This window comes from Cibotium barometz, chromosome 16 (genome assembly GCF_041138505.1).
Source record: "Cibotium barometz isolate CiBa-2024 chromosome 16, ASM4113850v1, whole genome shotgun sequence".
In the NCBI taxonomy this organism is placed as follows: domain Eukaryota; kingdom Viridiplantae; phylum Streptophyta; class Polypodiopsida; order Cyatheales; family Cibotiaceae; genus Cibotium; species Cibotium barometz.
In genome coordinates, this window is record NC_141061.1 from 16080872 (window position 1) to 16099826 (window position 18955).

Here is an 18955-nt window from a genome sequence, read left to right on the forward strand (position 1 = left end):
AGCCTTCAATGAGATTATGATCACAGGTGCCATGTCACAGAGGCTTTTAGAGGGTTTGATACACTTGATTCCTAAGGAGGGTGGTGACAGATTGGAGATCCGACAGTGGAGACTCATCACCCTTCTTGGGACCGCCTACAAGATCTTAGTAGAGGCCATCAGCTGGAGACTACAATCTTTCCTTCCTAACTTAATCCATGACACTCAGACAGGTTTTGTTCAGGATCGGAGCATTCTATACAACATCTTCACCTTCTAGGAGAGCGATAGCTTTCGCCAAGAGGCTACAGCAAGACCTCATAGTGCTACTCGTAGACTTTGAGAAAGCTTATGATAGGGTTGATTGGAGCTTTCTAGAGGACACGATGCGTCGGATGGGATTCCCAGTGGAGTGGATCCATGGTGTTTTAGGACTTTTCTCAACCTCTCACAATCAGGTTCTCATTCAGGGAGCCCGAGGCAATAGATCCCCCCTTCCTACTCAGTCTGGCAAGGCTATCCTCTGACACCTTACCTTTTCCTATTCGTCGTCGAGGCCATAAGCAGTTTTCTCTCAACTCAAGAGACGGGGCCCCAGGGATTGCGTCTCTACCCCCATGACTTCTACATGCACTAACTGATGAATTCTCCAAGTGGGTAAGAGGACTGACACATGCAGACTATCTATGGATGTGGAACTGACCTACATAGCTCGTGCTCGACATGTCCCGGACTAGGGCTCATAATGGGGCCACAATATACGACAAAATATTCCTAAAAAGGTAAATCCTACTGATGAATGATGCACTGATGTGAGAGCCAGTGTGTCACATAGCAATCGAGTGCAGGGTGCATGTGACATTCCCTCCTGCTTAGCTTAGCGGTAGGCTCATCATTTCCAAGTAGTCTGCCATGAGCTCGGGGATACTCGGGGAAGAACGTCGGTCTCGAAACTTCATGTATAATTGTCTTCGTCTTTGATCAGATCCATGCTTCCACCTGTGGAGGAGAATCTACTCAGGCTCAATAACTTCAACTTCGTCTACAACGTCCGGTTGTTGCTTTAGTAATATCCTACAAAGCTCGACGAATGTAGGGCTTTAATCAAGAAACATGGAAAACATTATGCATAGTCCAACTATCTAGAAGCTTAAGCGTTATAGAGACATCATTTATCTTTTTAATGATAGGAAAGGGTCCGAAGCTGCGAAAGGATAGTTTTGGACAATGTTTGCCCACTTGCTTCAGTCTTTGCTTCATAATCCAAAGAGATACCCAATCCCCTTCTTTAAAGTTGACATCTCTTCTCGATTTATTGGCTTACCTAGTGTATGCTTCCTATGCTATGGCAAGGCACTCTTTGACAGACTCAATGATCTCTGAAAATGTTTATGTGGTCTTGTTGGCCTCCAAGGAAGGTGATACCATTCTTGTCAGAAGTGATGAGAAACAGCGACAAAACGCTGCCTCTTACGAAGTTCGACCAATGCTAGATGAATGAGTTCTTGAGGATGGCCTGAACCAAAGGAAGATAATGCTCCCACTTTGACCGCCTGTCATGGCAATATGATTTGAGAACATCAAAAGCCAGTTGATTGTATATTTCTGTCTGGCAGTCTGTCTACGGATGGAATGCACTAGACAGATGCAACTTGGTCCCAAAGTTATCGAACAACGCTCTCCAAAAATTTGAAGTAAACTTGGGATCCTTGTCTAATGTTATTGTCCTTGACAAACCTCCCATGGGGTACCAATGTCAGATAAACAGGCGAGCAATGTCTTCAGCTATGGCCGTTTGCTTGCATGGGATCAACATGCAGCTAATATCCTAGAAAGGACTATCTAGAATTGGCAAAGGTTGAAGTAACCCTGCCTGTTTCGTATGAGGTACCTTCACTTTCACGCATATTTGACATGCTCGGACATATTGATAGACATCATCTCGTCTCATCTTTGGCCAATAGAATGATCGCTCACGAGAGAATCGTGAGCATCATGGAGAAGTGCCTTTCGCTTTTCCCTGAGAATGCACAGCTGGTTCTTATAAAATAACCAGCCCATCATGAATGGTGTAGTGACCCGGTTCTGACTGCACTGCCAATCTAAATTGAGTCCGGAATTCCAACGAAACCTCGTATTGTGCCTTCATACTATCGAGATCTTTTCCTTGTATTTCAAGCACAGTGGACTCCTGTAAATTTTGAATTGTGCCTTTTCGACTAAGAGCATCGGCAACGGGGTTATTTGAGGCACGGATGTATTCAATTAGACCTGGAAGATCTAACTCCATCTGGCTTGTCTGTCACTCCATTGGGCACTAGGCATGGTTTGCAACCATTTCAATGCCTAGTGATCTGTCTTAAGAGTGAACTCTCTCCCATAAAGGAAATGTTTCCAACATTTAAGCGTTATCATCACCTCCAATAGCTCTTTGTCATACACAGAATAATTCTTTTCTACAATATTTAATTTCTAGCTATAATAAGCCACCGGGCACCCTTCCTGCTAGAGGACAGCTCCTATGGCTAGATTATTGGCTCGGTGATTACCTCAGAGGGATCATCCCATAAGCCACTTTTTTCATTGCATGAAATGCTTGGAGTGCTTTGCTACGGACACCTTTTGACGACGATGAGAGGTGCTGCAAGGTCAAAAATTTCTCCAACAAAAGAGCAGATCTCTTGCACATTCTTGGGAACATCCCATTCAAGAATTGCCCTTATCTTTTCAGGTTCGAGACTAATCCCATCTGAACTGGTAACATATCCCAAGTAATGGATTTCTTCTACTCCAAATTTACTCTTTTTTGCATTGATGTAGAGCGCATTGTCTCGCAAAAGTTGCAAGACCTTTTCGACATCCTACACATGCTACTCTGCAGTTGCAGAAAAATGAGTATATCATCTAAAAAGATGAACACGCACTTTCCGATGAGCTTCACAAATACCCGAGACATTATCTTGTTAAACGTCGCACGTGCATTGGTGAGACGGAGTGGCATCACCACAAACTCGTAATGGCCACATTCAGTCCTAAAGGCGGTTTTTGGACTGCCAGCCGTAAAGATCCGAACTTGATGATAGCTGCTTTTGAGATGTATCTTTGAAGCGAACTTTGCACCGTTGACTTGCTAAGGATATACTCAATCCTGGGCATTGGGAACACGCACTTTCCTATGAGCTTCACAAATACCCGAGACATTATCTTGTTAAACGTCGCAAGTGCATTGGTGAGACCGAGTGGCATCACCACAAACTTGTAATGGCCACATTCAGTCCTGAAGGCAACTTTTGGAATGCCAGCCGTAAAGATCCGAACTTGATGATAGCCGCTTTTGAGATCCATCTTTGAAGCGAACTTTGCACCGTTGACTTGCTCAAGGATATACTCAATCCTGGGCATTGGGAACCTATTCTTCACTGTGAGGTTGTTAAAAGCCCTATAATCCATGCATAATCATGCGGACTTGTCTTTCTTTTGCACAAACAAGATAGGCGCAGCAAAGGGCGAGGCTGACTGTCGGATAAATCCAGCACGGAGGAGCTGGGAAAGCTGTTGCTCCAATTCGCTCTCCAGTGCCTTAGAAAGGCGATAGGGAAACTTACTGGGTGGTTCTGTCCCAAGGATCAACTCAATGCGATGATCCTCAAGATGACTGGGTGGGAGCTGCAATGGAAGATCGTCCTTTAGCATGATATCTTAAAACTATGCTAGGAGACCATCCAAACTTAGCCTTAACAGGGTTGTTGACTGAACAGCAGACTGCTCGCTACGGACCTATATCAGTGCACACTCGGCTCCTTTTCTGATAGCTGATGGGCCTGGATGTGTGAGATTAGGAGAATACCTGGAATGCTCCTATCCCCACAAATTAGAACATGCTCAGGAACACCATCAACAATCGTAAAAGTGTCCTACCTCCAATCAGAAATGGGTGCATACTCCCTAAACCACTGAATGCCAAGAATCATATCACATCCCAAGAGAGGTGAGACAATGAGGTCTCGCTAAAATGTAGCCTTTTGAACCATGAATGAGAATTGTTGAGCCTTATGAGAGATATGTGCGAAGACCGGGTTGTGAACCCATCAATGTCCACATGGATGGGGTACAAGAGTACCTGTTGCAGTGGCTCCTGTGGAGGCAAAGGCTTTGGCGGCTTGCACAGCCTGCCACTTGGTACAATCTTTCTTACCATGCTCCACGGTATGGCACAAGAAACATCTGTTCTCCCCCTTATACCGCATTTGCTCTTTTGGTTGGAGATATCCACAAGTGATGCCCTCCTTGGCCTTTTCCCCAGGTTTTTTTTTAGGCACGAAGAGTTTTATCTTTCTTGCCTCTTGAAGTACTCTGGGATTCTTTCTTATTATCTTTGCTATTCTGAGTCCCCCCCCCCCCCCCCGAGATGATGCCTGTTGGGTTGTGGATGATTGTTGTTGGGGTTTGGAGCTAGTTTAGGGTTGCTTGGGCTTACCTCCGTTCAACATCATTTTCTCATTCTAAGCAAGAGTGAGAGCCCTGTCATAAGACTCAGGCTCAAAATTACGTACAGTAAACCTAATGTTAGTATCCATACCTCTAATGAATTGTTTCAATTTATCCTCCTCGGATATACCTAACTGTTGTGCTGACGTGATTACTTTATTAGAGTAAGTCAACACGAGTGACCCATTTTGGGAGAGCTTGTAGAACTCATCCTCAAGGTTGGTCATGTACTTTGTCCTCAATTTGTTGCCTTAGCAACCTATTTTGCTCCAACAGCAATCTGATGAAGTCTTCATTGCTTGGCAGAAGCATTTTTGTAGGAGTTGTATCGTCCCTCTAGAACTCTTCTTCAAATATCTTCCTTGTAACTTGGTGACGATGTCTCTCCTAACATTGTGGAGGCCTGGGTGGTTTTCCCGACCGCAGTTTTACCATCCACAGAATGCTCTCACTTTAGGGTAGCCAAGTTGGGTACCAACCTGCAGCTTTGATACCAATGTAGCATACAATAGGTTGATCATCGTAACACGCAACAAAGCCTTCTTTATAACCGTGAGTCTATGCAATTCCACTTAGAGAGAGAGTAGAGGAGAGAGAAAGCAGATAAGAGTTGACACAGTATTGGGTCCCAATTTCCCCCCCCCTCCCCCCTCTCTGCAAGCAGGAGTATTTGCTTATATTTCTTTGGAGAACTTACAATGAAAATGAATGATGACCGAGGACTGCCAGACACAAGGACGATGAAGACCAAACGTATGCTAATCTAGATGATGTCCAACCTCGGTTGAATTGCTCTTCAATGACAACTATGCAACCCCAAAACTAAGGATGCACATATGCTGGCTGAATGCTGAAGATGCTCTTCGTGGAGGACTTGGGAATGATGTTGGAACCGCTTGGGGACTGTTGCTGAACTTTGCTGATGATGAATGATGGAATGGGGAAATAAGCGCTGCTTTAATATGGTAAGGATGCTGGTCGGTTCATGCCAGGTGTTGTCGGCCAGCAGCAAATGGACAAATAATGTCAATAATGCTGCGTAATATTCTGATGCTACTTTTCATACCTGGCCAACTCCCTAATGCTGGCCAACTGCAATCATGTAGCCTTTAATGCTGGCCGACTGCATGAAGAACACCTATAGGCTACCGAATGGCTACCCAGGCTCCCTTATGGCCTAGATGCTGCCATGTATGGGCTGGCCATGCCATGGCCTGGCCCATAGGTTTGTCTATATGCAACTAATGCAAACCTATTGCTATGGCTTGACGTCTACAAGCACTAACTGATGAATTCTCCAAGTGGGTATGATGACTGACACATGCAGACTCTCTATGGCTGTGGAGAGTGACCTACGTAGCTCGTGTCTGATAGGTCCCGGACGGACTGGGGCTCACAATGGGGCCATGGCATATGACAAAATATTCCTAAAAAGGTAAATCCTACTGATGAATGATGCACTGATGTAGAGCGAGTGTCTCACATAGCACTCCAGTGCCAGGGTGCATATGACAATTATCCCCCCCCCCTCCCCTATATGAGATAGCCTTCTCCTCAGAGAGCGGCCAGTCGGAGGAGAAGTGCATCTTTCTCCACCCCTTGATTCTTTGATCCCCACCCCGTACAGGGTGGCGAGTTTGTATCTAGCCCTTCATGGTTGCATTTAGCCCTTTGTGGTTGGTTTTTTGTTAACTAATAGAAGGATCTTTTTCCGAAAAAAAGATGCTCTCTTTGGTGCTCCCCGAGTCACCTATATACAATGATGCAAGTAGGCAGTAGGTGCACCGCTGCCATGAATCAAGTGGGCCCCCTAACGTAGTATTGATGTCACCACCATGCCACATCATCACTGCCACCTGTCACCTGCCATGTTCGACTCTGCCTATCGTCTATTGATGTCCGGCTGTGATCTGCATACTCGTACGTGTGTCACATTTAGTATCCCACATGGAGATAGTTGCTAAAACTGTCTCAGTTGAAAGCTTTTGGTACTCCCCTTTGGTATCCCGCATGGAAGTAGCTGCTAAAACTCCTCCCAGTTGAAAGCTTTTAATTCTTGAAACTTTAGTACTTTTGAGCCTTATACCTGTTATGTTACACAAAGCTTATTTTTGGTCATTTAATAATAAAGACCTACGTTAAACCTTGTTACGAGAATCAAAAATTCAAGGTTTAATTTTCCTACAATCTACGGCTCTCTTTCTTTCTCCATAATCAGAGTTCTAAACCAAACTATTGTTTTTTTATAAAAACCCGAAGATCTCTTTTGAAATCCAAGTGCATTTTGAAAAAAAAAAGGACTCATTGAAATTATTCAATTTGGTAATTCAAATAATTTGTTAATGCCCTAACAAAATATATGTTTCACTATTGTGCTGGAGGTGAGTCTTGCATCATATGTATCTTTTTTACACTTGTTCTAAGTGATTGGTGGTGTGTGATGCATTACCTATGTGTTTAATCACTTACATCAAATTTTGATGGTGTGATGAGAGGCATTTGTGCATCAGTGATTGTGTGCTGATGTATCAGCAACCACACATGGTTTTAGCCAAGCTCAGAATTCTTTATTGGCACATTCGGGATCTTCAGGCAAGGTTGCTCTTCTTGGAGAGCAACGGTGGGCTGCTCTGCATGTAGTGTCACCTAGTTCTTTGGTCACATATCCCTCATTCACGTACGTTTAGAAGAAGGTATAGTTTTGTTTTAACAAATTGATTCCATATGTATAGTTAAAAGAAATATTATTTTAAAAAAATATCTATCAATTCATAATCATCCAATTGAATAAAGAAAATAGATGCGAATCTAACTTTGCCATTGTGCAATATCCTAAGGATTACCGGATTATTGTAGTGAGATATTCTTGTGAGGTCGTGTCGTCCTTGCATTGTGGTGGCAAGACAGACCTAAAAGGAAAAGTCCATGATCTGACAACCTGAATGACCTTCGAAGAGTTGTTTTTTTTGGGGACTTTTATTAGAGGGCCAGACCATTTAGTTGGATGGAAGGACTTTTTCAGGAGTTTAGAGGATATATCTCCAAGTTCTTTTATCTCCTAGAAGTCAACCGAGGACGTGCTCCACGTTGCCAGGAGAAAGTTAATAAGGTAAGGTGGCGGCCACTCGGAAGGACAATGTTGGTCCTTCTGAAGAGCAAAGTGTATAGAAGAGTAAAAAGCACCACAGAGCAATAGCAGGCGACAGAGGCGGGATGACAGAGCGTATATAACATAATTATCTCATAAACACGTAGCTAAATGTTTAAGATCGAGACCCATACTTCACAAAAGAAGACAAGACTGTAGTGGTAGAACAAAACCTGCAAAATATCTAACAGGGCAAGGTAGCCGCGAACATCCACACTTCTGTAACCCCAGCCAGCCAAGTCTACTATCACCACAAGCTGTTTGAGGTTGTTCTTCGTGCTGCAGCCATGCCCCAAGAAAAATTCTAGACCTTATACTGGATGTAGTTTCCTCAAAGCAGTTGAGAATGCAATTCAGTTCAGTGCAAAACTGCATGTTGAATTTAAAAAAACATGGCGTACTTAGCAATGGCCTTGTCAAGAGCATAAACAGTATAACCTGTAAGAAAGAAAGAAAAAAAAGATGACATAAGCATAGCAACAATAATTCAACAATTTCAGATCACCTTTCCTGACAGAGAAGTACGCCTTACAGATAAACCTCATATTGATGTTTACTAAAACTGGCTTTTTTTAGACAACCATCAAAAGGGTGATTAGCTTCACGGAAACAGATGGGAGATGAAAATCGGAAATTTAAACGAGAGAGAAAGATAAATAACATCAAGTTTAAGTTCCTCCCAAGACCAAATACCCCCCATCCACAGTCCCCTCTCTTCCCTTCACACACACACCCCCCATCCACAGCCCCCTCTCTTCCCAGCGCCTTTTTCCCTCTTAAAAACACACTCCCCTAAAAAGAAGAGAGAGAATTTGTCCTGTTTTAAAAAGATGGTAAATTTTACCTATTACCTCCTATAACTATCTAGCTTTTATTTTGCGGACTGTGCTTTACTTGCACAACATGCCTTGACCACCCTAACTGTACACCGATAATTTGTCCCTGGACAAGGGCTCACAAAATGCACAATGTCCAGCCTCAGGTCTGTGTATAGCATGTCCACATGGCATCCAAGGGAGGGATGCACGTGACGTCCCCTCTTGCTTGACTTGTTGAAGATAACTGCATTGCCTCCGGATAGGATAGTCTGATAACCACATGAGGTTCTCCCAAAGGACGTCGGCGTCAAGCCAAATTGCTTCATGCATCTCTTTATCTCAAAACTTTGTAAGGTACTAACATTGGGGTTAGGTTGTGCCAAGCTTGAAGCAATGGAAGGCAAGCTGCTCTGGTATCAGCACTTTTGCTTCCTCAATCGCTTCCAGCTCTAGTTCATCCGACACTCAGGAGTAGTAGGACAAACATATGGCATGGAATACATTGTGCATGGTCCAACTCGGTAGATCTGATGCTACCAAAAAGACAACTTGGGGCAATGCTTTCCTGCCGACTTCAACCTCTACTACATAATCTGGAGATACATTCAGTCTCCTAAGAACTTTTGATGTCTCAACGGTGCTTGTTGGCATACCTAGTACAAGGCCTCATGTGCTTTGGCCAGGCCATCTTTAACTGCTTCCAACACTTCTAAGTAGGACTCGGTCACTCAGATTGCCTCGGGCGCACCTGCGACCGTCCTAATCATAAGCGACTAGAACACTCGTTAAAATGTTGACTCATATGGAATCCACTGTCCTACCAATGGAAGATGAAAAAGAATCATTTACCACAGCCTCAACCAAAGGTAAATAAACTTCCCACTTACCTTGCTAGTCTTTGACGTAACACTTCCACGTGTCAAAAGCCAATTGATTGTAAATCTCCATCTGGCTATCTATCTGTGAGTGGGAACTCTGGGTGGAAGGTGCAAGAAAAAATAAGTTAAAAATGACTCATATAACTAACTTTACATCCCTGTCTCACACAATGTTACATGGAAGACCACCCATCAGGTACTCAAGACGTTTAATACATGGGCAAATTCGGTAGACCCAGTGCCACCATCCAAGCAACACGCCAATTGTGGCACCATATTTTCTGCATTTGGCATCAGAGCAGCCCAATCCAAGCTTAGCTATTTCAAAAAGCTTGCTTGCAGCTTTGTACTTCTCCCATAAACCCTAAACCCAACATTCTTTCTTGTTAGTTTTCTAAGGCAAGAAACCCTAGCCAATTATGCTACAGCTCTTTACACACTTCTTAGAACATATGCATCTCTCTACAAGAAAACAAGAGGCTTTGGCAACTGTAAAGGGTAGGAGTTGTCATATTCATTTACAACACAACACAGCAAGTAGTAGAGGTATTCAGCCAACAGGCATGCACCCTAGTGGTGTGGGCTTGTGAATTGGGGAGGGGAGGTCCGGAGTTCAAATGCATGAAGCCCCCTGTTGGTATTATAGCTGCTTTGCCGCGACAAGATGTAGCACTTTCATGTGGGAAGACCAAGCTGCCACCAGGTGGGTACCAAATTGCGGCTACAAAAGGATCTAGTCAATTATTAGAGCTACCCAAGTCACAGAGGCAGGAAAAAAGCAAGGTTTGCATGTCATTTGTGCTTTTCAGCCAGCGGATTGGTGCAGCGGCTCCATCGGGACCGCCGGTAGCAATAGCTCCTTCATTCGCACCCAAAGCTTTTGCAAGTGAGAAAATGGAAAAGAGAACGTACACTTTGAGTTTCCCCCATTCCCAAAAGCCTGGAAGATTCAGATGGTTAGGGGTCTCCTGATGGGAGAAGCCCTAACATGGTGGAGAGAACTTAGGAATAACCGAGTACTTGGGCAGAGTTCAAGACATGTTTTGCAATTAATTCCTCCAGGCAGAGGAGTTTGATATTCTGACCAAGTTTGCAGATTTTGACATGAAGAACCTCTCTTTCGGCATGTTGTGTGGCTAAAAATAGAGGCTGATAATGAGTGCAAACGTGTGCATGGCGTGTGTGAAGGTTTTGCTTTTGGGAGCATTGCCAGGTGTACAGGGTGGACGGTATTGTTGCAGGCCTGTCGGGTGAGAGGTCAGATGATGGAGAAGATGTCAGCTGTTCGATGGCTCGTTTGTGTGTGTGGCCGTTTGGAATGTGTGGGCGTGTCAAAGAAATAGGATGGGCATCGAAGCTGTGTTTGAAGGTGTATGGAGGCTTGGGCCATAAAATATTGGTGTGGATAGTATGTTTGAGCTTTGGTGTGAAAGCAATATGGGTGGCCATCTTTAGGCCTTTGAAAAAAATAAAAAATGATAAAATGTGGCCATAAAAAACAAGGCATGCGTGGAGATTGGAGCAGCTGCCAGCGAAGTTCTTCCAGAAGCTGGCGAAGTCGGCGAGGAGAGGAAAAAGGAGACGGCCTCATGCCAGAGTGGGAATACGGCTGGGAACTCTCTGGGCCTGAGGAGCGTGCAGTTGTGACTGCAGCAGGGCCGACGTGTGGGCTCTCTGGTGTGAACGGAAGACAGGAGAGGAGACGCGTGTGTTTTTGCGTGGCCTGTGGAGCCAGGAGCTGGAGAGCGTTGGCGTGTAGGAGCTGCCCAGTCGAACCTGCAAGTGTTGCAGGTGATCGCAGCTGATAGTAGGGTCGACTGTGTGAGGTTGGCTGAAGGAGCCGACGTGTGGAGCTAGGCGCAGGAAGGCGCAGCTGAGTGTGTTGATTCTGCTGGGAGCAGACAGGAAGAGAGGGCCGCTCGTGTGCGAAGGTCACTGGGGTGCTGCAGTAGACAGACGGGTCTTGTTTTGTGGGGCTCCCTCTGACGACGTGTGTGCAGGCCGCCTATGGGTTGATGGGCGCAGTAGGTTGGCGCAGAGCAAAGTACAAACACGTAGTGCTAGTGCTGGTTTGAATGGAGGCGGATCATGGTCACTGAGCAAGTGCAGTGGATTGCAGAGAAGCTGCTGGCGTCAAAGGCAATGGGCTGGTGGATAGCGTGAGTGGAGGATCGTCCTTTGAAGTCTGCAGGTTCATGCAAAGGAGACCGAGAGGCTGATCAACGTCAGAGTGGTTGGGTTGTAGTATTGTGGATGTTGTCACAGAGAAGCAAGGAAGTTCAGAGGTGTGGCTGGGTTTTGTTTGTCCTGAGCTCGTTGTTGGGGTGGTGACCAGATGAGATGATGATTGGTTTTATCCTTTGAGGACCGGCAGTGTGCTGGAGGTGTAGGAGAGAGTGGACCTCAGCTGAGGAGCAGAGCAGAGAACAAAGAGGTCGGCTGCAGAGAAGCAAGGAGCGAAGGGATTTGGAGCGACCAGGAGCTGGAGCGGGCTGATTGCGAGCGGGTGCTTGGTGAAGCTGGTGTCTGGGATATTTTGGGATATCCACCTCTGTAAAGGTCAAGGTCCTTTCTAAAATATAAGTCTTGTTCATGCTCTTTGGTCTGGTGTTCTGGTGTGTTTGCATGCGTGTGTGGAAGTGTGGCATCCTATAAAGGCGTAGACAGCTCTACCGCTTCCGTGCCATCACTTTTTGGTGCCTCCACAGAGGAGCAGATTTCCTCTGGTTTGTGAAAGAGAACAGGGGCTGTGTGAAGCAAGATTTGAAAATGGCTCAGGATTTTCCGGAGTATTGGGGATTGCCACAGGAGAATGCAACCAGGTTTCTGGAGAAGATGGAGTTTACAGCTTTGATGAAAGACAGGGCAACCCCGGAGATCCTTTTTCAGATTTTGACTTATTGCTTGCAGGGTGATGCAAAAGTATGGCTGCAGATGTTTGTGACTACTCACAGGAACATTCATCAACAGGATCCTGAGTACCGTGTAGTCAGAGCTGCATTTTTGGCACAGTTTGCCCGTGTGAGGAGTCCGAATGAAGTGTGGAAGGAGTTGTGTAACATTCAGCAGAAGGATGGTCAGGATGTGGATCAGTATCTGATAGAGTTTGGTAGACTGTGGAGTCTATGGTGTGAGGCTCTGATTCCTGAAGTACCCCCGCAGATGATAAAAAGGGAGCGGTTTGTGGCTGGTCTGGAGCCAACGATCCGTTTGAAGGTGGAGCTGAAGAACTTGAATAGCTTTGAGGAGGCTGTCAGAGTTGCTCGAGAGAAGGAGTGGAAGGTGAAGCGTTTGAGGCAGATGGGAATACAGGAAGAGCCGAGGAGATTTGTGAAGGTGCCACAGATTGAGAGTATGCATCCTGGAAGGAAAGCTGTTGTTGTTCCTAAACAGGGGGATTCTTTGAAGAGGGAGGTTCATGATGCAGTGGAGCTCATGAAGTCTTTAAGCTTGAATTGGATAGAGTCCACAGGAAGAGGAAGAAGCATAGGTGTCATGGGAAGGAAAACTGATGCATCATCTGGTTCTGGAGGAAATTTAGCAGATATTGGAAGAGGGAGAGGGTATCTGAGTGATGTGCAATGCCGGAATTGTGGTGAGTGGGGTCATATTAGTCCACAATGTGAGAGACCAGCCAAAGCTAATGGTGGAATATATCAATTGTCTTTGGGAATAAGTGATAGGGTGAGTGGCCCTAATATGCAGGTGAAGGATGCAGTTCAGCCCAGTGTTTGTGAAGCCCATGAGGTCACAGTTGCAAAGCAGGGTATGGGACAGGTTAGCCTGTTGGGAATGGAGAAGGGTGAGGTTTCTGGAATCAGCCCTGAAGAGCTTTCAGAAGGTGAGAAGGAGAAGGATGAGGTTATTGATGATGCTGTGGATTGTGAAAATGCTGCTAGTGCTGAGGAGCCTGACGTGTTTGAGAATGGATATGACTTGGATGAACTCTTTGATTTAGAGAAGAGTAATGGCTTGCAGGTGCCAGTACTTCAGCCAGTCAAGGTAGAGAGTGATGATCAAGGTGTTACTAATGAAGATGCTATGGATGGAGTCTGTATGGATTATCTGGGTGATGAGTTGGATATTGCAGCCTGTGGTGAGAGTGTGGATGGTGAGTTGGATAGTGTACTTGATAGTGCACTAGATGATCTGTTGAAGATGGCTTCCTTGAAGAAGGAAACAGATACTTGCATGCCAGTTGAGCAGCAGGAAGAGAGTGATGGTGTGACTGATGGTGAGCTGGATGCTCCTTTGGTTGATGGTGTGATAGATTTCGCTGGTGTGGATGCTGATCATAAGGTGTGTGTTCCTTGTCATGCCCAAGAGAATGAGTTGGTGGTTGTCAGTGGTGAGTATGCATGTGAGGCTATTGTTGTTGGTCATGGGGACCAAGATGCTTTGCCTGGGAGTTTGGGGAGCTTGGACTTGGTAGGGATGCCTGTGCAAGATGTGGAGAGTCTTGAAGGATCGCCAATGGTCTTGAAGCTGGAGAAACTGCAGGAAAGCGACAATAATGAGTCTGCAGTGCACGAGGTTGCTATGTGTGATGTTGATGGGCTGAAGGGAAGTGGGTTTATGAAGGACACACCACGTGTCGATGCTCAGCATATGGATGAGTGGTTTGGTTATAGTTCGAGTCTGGCAGTTAGTCCAGAGGAAGGGTTGGAAGCCAATGATGTGGGTGGTAAGTTGGATTGCGACCATGAGGTGGAAGTTGATCATCAGATGTGTGTTATATCGGTACATGACTATGGGTGGGAGTCAGATGTGTCCGAGGGGAGTAAAGGTGAGGGATGGATGTTTCCCTCACAAGGTTATGTAAGCTGGTATGGAGGAGGAAGTGCTACAGCAGATGGTGATGAGGCCATATTTGAAGAGCCAAGGGGGTTGCTGAAAGCGGAGAGTCATGACAGGATCTGTCAATGGTTGTTTGATGGAGGAGAATGCTTGAGGGATTGGAAGGTAGATGCACCGAGGTTTTTGTTTGATCCAGGGGGATAAATGGTTTCTGTTTGTGCTGCTGCTCGACATAAATGTCTCAGCAGAAGAAAGGGGGTTGCTAAATATGTGTGGCTAAAAATAGAGGCTGATAATGAGTGCAAACGTGTGCATGGCGTGTGTGAAGGTTTTGCTTTTGGGAGCATTGCCAGGTGTACAGGGTGGACGGTATTGTTGCAGGCCTGTCGGGTGAGAGGTCAGATGATGGAGAAGATGTCAGCTGTTCGATGGCTCGTTTGTGTGTGTGGCCGTTTGGAATGTGTGGGCGTGTCAAAGAAATAGGATGGGCATCGAAGCTGTGTTTGAAGGTGTATGGAGGCTTGGGCCATAAAATATTGGTGTGGATAGTATGTTTGAGCTTTGGTGTGAAAGCAATATGGGTGGCCATCTTTAGGCCTTTGAAAAAAATAAAAAATGATAAAATGTGGCCATAAAAAACAAGGCATGCGTGGAGATTGGAGCAGCTGCCAGCGAAGTTCTTCCAGAAGCTGGCGAAGTCGGCGAGGAGAGGAAAAAGGAGACGGCCTCATGCCAGAGTGGGAATACGGCTGGGAACTCTCTGGGCCTGAGGAGCGTGCAGTTGTGACTGCAGCAGGGCCGACGTGTGGGCTCTCTGGTGTGAACGGAAGACAGGAGAGGAGACGCGTGTGTTTTTGCGTGGCCTGTGGAGCCAGGAGCTGGAGAGCGTTGGCGTGTAGGAGCTGCCCAGTCGAACCTGCAAGTGTTGCAGGTGATCGCAGCTGATAGTAGGGTCGACTGTGTGAGGTTGGCTGAAGGAGCCGACGTGTGGAGCTAGGCGCAGGAAGGCGCAGCTGAGTGTGTTGATTCTGCTGGGAGCAGACAGGAAGAGAGGGCCGCTCGTGTGCGAAGGTCACTGGGGTGCTGCAGTAGACAGACGGGTCTTGTTTTGTGGGGCTCCCTCTGACGACGTGTGTGCAGGCCGCCTATGGGTTGATGGGCGCAGTAGGTTGGCGCAGAGCAAAGTACAAACAGGTAGTGCTAGTGCTGGTTTGAATGGAGGCGGATCATGGTCACTGAGCAAGTGCAGTGGATTGCAGAGAAGCTGCTGGCGTCAAAGGCAATGGGCTGGTGGATAGCGTGAGTGGAGGATCGTCCTTGTGAAGTCTGCAGGTTCATGCAAAGGAGACCGAGAGGCTGATCAACGTCAGAGTGGTTGGGTTGTAGTATTGTGGATGTTGTCATAGAGAAGCAAGGAAGTTCAGAGGTGTGGCTGGGTTTTGTTTGTCCTGGGCTGGTTGTTGGGGTGGTGACCAGATGAGATGATGATTGGTTTTATCCTTTGAGGACCGGCAGTGTGCTGGAGGTGTAGGAGAGAGTGGACCTCAGCTGAGGAGCAGAGCAGAGAACAAAGAGGTCGGCTGCAGAGAAGCAAGGAGCGAAGGGATTTGGAGCGACCAAGAGCTGGAGCGGGCTGATTGCGAGCGGGTGCTTGGTGAAGCTGGTGTCTAGGATATTTTGGGATATCCACCTCTGTAAAGGTCAAGGTCCTTTCTAAAATATAAGTCTTGTTCATGCTCTTTGGTCTGGTGTTCTGGTGTGTTTGCATGCGTGTGTGGAAGTGTGGCATCCTATAAAGGCATAGACAGCTCTACCGCTTCCGTGCCATCAACGTACTTACAGAGATTTAGAGAGTTGCAGTCCCAAGTGGCACACACGGAAGTCACAATGGTATGTGGGTGGGTTGGCACGAGAACACAAGCTCCAAGTAAAGAATAATCAAAGCAAGACACTAGAGGATTTTTATTTGGTTTCTCTAATCTTGTTTAGGCCTTTTTATTAAATGATCACAAGGAGGAGTCCCTCGCAGTATCTCAGCCATCAAGATTACTAAGGACAAGTCTTCACTCCTGTCTTTGTGCTCTTGAGACTCTGGTATTTCATGCTTGGGATCCTAGTTTTACCATGGGAAGGTCTGCATAACCGATCGGATGGTCAAGTAGCCACCATCATGTGGGAAATCAAGAAAAGCAGTAATTGCAAACCAGCAAGAACGGGTCACGGGAGTACCAGTTATATTACGATCACAGTAGAGACCTTTAAGGATGGTAGAATTCCAGCATTTCTAGAAGGCCCTAGGTAGACTATTATGAGAGTCTCATCATAACAAGCCCTACGAAAACTGAATATTCTATCATATGCCTGGTTCCCCGTGTATCTTCTAGTGTAATCTTGTCATTAGGTTGCTATGGCCTCAATGCTGCGATTACTATGCAAGCATTGACACGTTCTTGAAATGACACCATGAGATCAGCTCTGGTTTACAGCCAAGAGCTTGTGTTGCCAATGGTGGTGATCATGTTGCAGTGTGAGTCGAGCCAATGTGGCAATAATGCCCTACTCTGATTCACATCGTAAAATTACCTTGTAACTCATTGTTCGCAAGAGCTAATCAGGAGCTTCATGTAGATACCTAGCATGTGTAAACATGCCACATCATCATGCTTAGTCAGTATGATACATCGTCTGCTATGTGGCATCATGTGATGCGAGCAATGATGTAAGCAAATGTCTCTTGTCTAAGGCCCTGACCAGTAAACTGTTCGCTAGAGCTAATCAGGAGCTTCATGTAGATACCTAGAATGTGTAACATCATCAATCATCACGCTAAGACTGTATGACACATCCTCTGCTATGTGGCATCATGTGATGCGAGCAATAATGTAAGCAAATGTCGCTTTTCCAAGACCTTGACCAGTAAAAGAGGTATCCCTAGTTCACGATCAAAAGTTCAGAAGGCAAAAGTGTGATCCAAGTCACTTCCTTTGAGGAGGCTAACCTTTTCTGAAAGCAAGCCTAACTTGAAAGTTATTCTGGTTCTTCTTAGTAGTGCAAGTGTGTTTCATGTGTCTCTTGTATCTCTCTTGTGTCTCTTGTGTTTAAGAGACCCAGCATCTTGTCATGTGATCACATGCGTTCTTGTTATCTTGCATGTTAACCTTGTCATAGAACCCTAATCATGCGCCACGTTTAATACAGTATTTATATCCCCCCTGCGCCGCCACCGCGGGGGGGGGGGGGGGGGGGGGGTTGTGCTGTTTGGGGGACCGACATTATCGGACAAGTTGATCCTTTACAAGTTATCACATGGTTTAAAGAGGATCATTGTAAGGAAAAACACCAGGCAGTTCATATGGAGAAGCTAGCTCAGCCAGTTCAAAAACAGAATATAATTGCTAAGTCAGAGCTAGTTATTACAAAGAAACATAGCTGCAAAAAGACAAGTCTAGAAAACAAAATTTCTTGAAAGTTTAGAGACATACGTTTGAATTCTTCCAAATCACGATCAAAGGCATCGTGTCTCACAACAAGAAACACTCCTACTGTCCTTCCCTTTTTGTCGTACCCTTGTAAGCAAAGCTTCCCCTTCTTGCGCTCATTCACAATCTCATCTTCAGGAATGTATCCCAGAGGAGAAAAAGTACGCCTCCATTTCAAGTACTCTATAAGAAGCTCGGATGCCTTCTTCGGATCCATTGCATTGGTGACTAAGAAACGTTCAAGAGTTGCATCATCTATTTCCTGGATATGACCATGTTCACAGCAAAAACTTATATGATATGAGTTATACCAAGCAAATAGGATGGCTATTCATTCACTCAAAACCTCATTTTTTGTTGAAATAGACATGGAAAACTCTTTTTTGCTAATAAAAACGTTCATCTTTGCATAAAATAAGAAAATATAGGAACACGGACTCAATTTAATTGAGTATGAGTTTACCAATGAGCTAGATGTAAAGTGACACACCTCCAATGAGCTGATATGCGGCACTTTTGTGGATACAATTCATGCATACTGAAAGGGAGTCCACCAAAATCCACAGGAGCGAGGCAATGCAAGTTGAAGCATGCGAGGCACCACTTGGTTCAAGAGAGATTGTGGGAAATCAGCAAGAGAAACCAGCAGCAGTTTTTGCAATGCAATGTAACACAAAGAGGCTATGAGGTTCCAACTGATTAGCAAGATGTCAACTTGGAAAAAAAATGGGCTACGAGGCGCTTCACCTACTGTATGGTTGGGTTGAGAGAGAGGCCTTTAAATAAGAGCTTAAGAGGTTTAATTTAAAAGTCAAAAGTGGGAAATGAAGTGCCATCTGTCTTACAATCTGTTTGTCCTCTAAAAAATGCTCCCCTCCTAAAAAAGAACCCTAGCCCTAACTTGAGAGCAGCAAGAGCACTTGGAGGAACCAGCACCATATATCTTTCCTGGTGGGAGCAGCCCCACAGGAGAGGTTTGAGTTGACACGTAGCTACTGTAATTCTTATGCAGATTTGGTACAGTGATGCTCATTTAACTCGTTCAAAGGAAGAGGTTGTTGCCTTCTTATCCATTCAGTCTGGATGGTGGATGGAGAGATGTGATGTAGCTCTGGGAAGCATTGATATACTGACCCTTCCCTAGTGATGGTTACTCTTGCTTCGTGATGCCTATGGCTATATGGTGGATGCCCTATCATATATATACATTGGGACCCTAGTGAGTGGGCTGACAAACCTAGAGAGTTTCCACTCTCAGGCTCACTGGGAGGTGTATGACATTACACCCCCCATTCAGAGGAGATTTTGGTAGAGACTTTGGCACTCGTACAGGAGGAGCCAGATATCCTACTTCTTCTATTTGTTTCA

The 18955-nt window shown here is 45.6% G+C and overlaps 1 protein-coding gene across 1 annotated transcript in view; it reads right to left on the reverse strand.

The window, feature by feature from the left end:
• LOC147630421 (uncharacterized) overlaps positions 1-18955 on the reverse strand; it is a 70635-nt gene that overhangs the window by 16191 nt on the left and 35489 nt on the right. The window contains exons 2-4 of the mRNA XM_086810290.1: positions 17591-17849; positions 8017-8053; positions 7789-7894 (exon numbers count right to left, since the gene is read on the reverse strand). Of these exons, the coding sequence (XP_086666416.1) occupies positions 7789-7894; positions 8017-8053; positions 17591-17849 (402 nt within the window). The remainder of the gene's footprint in view (positions 1-7788; positions 7895-8016; positions 8054-17590; positions 17850-18955) is intronic.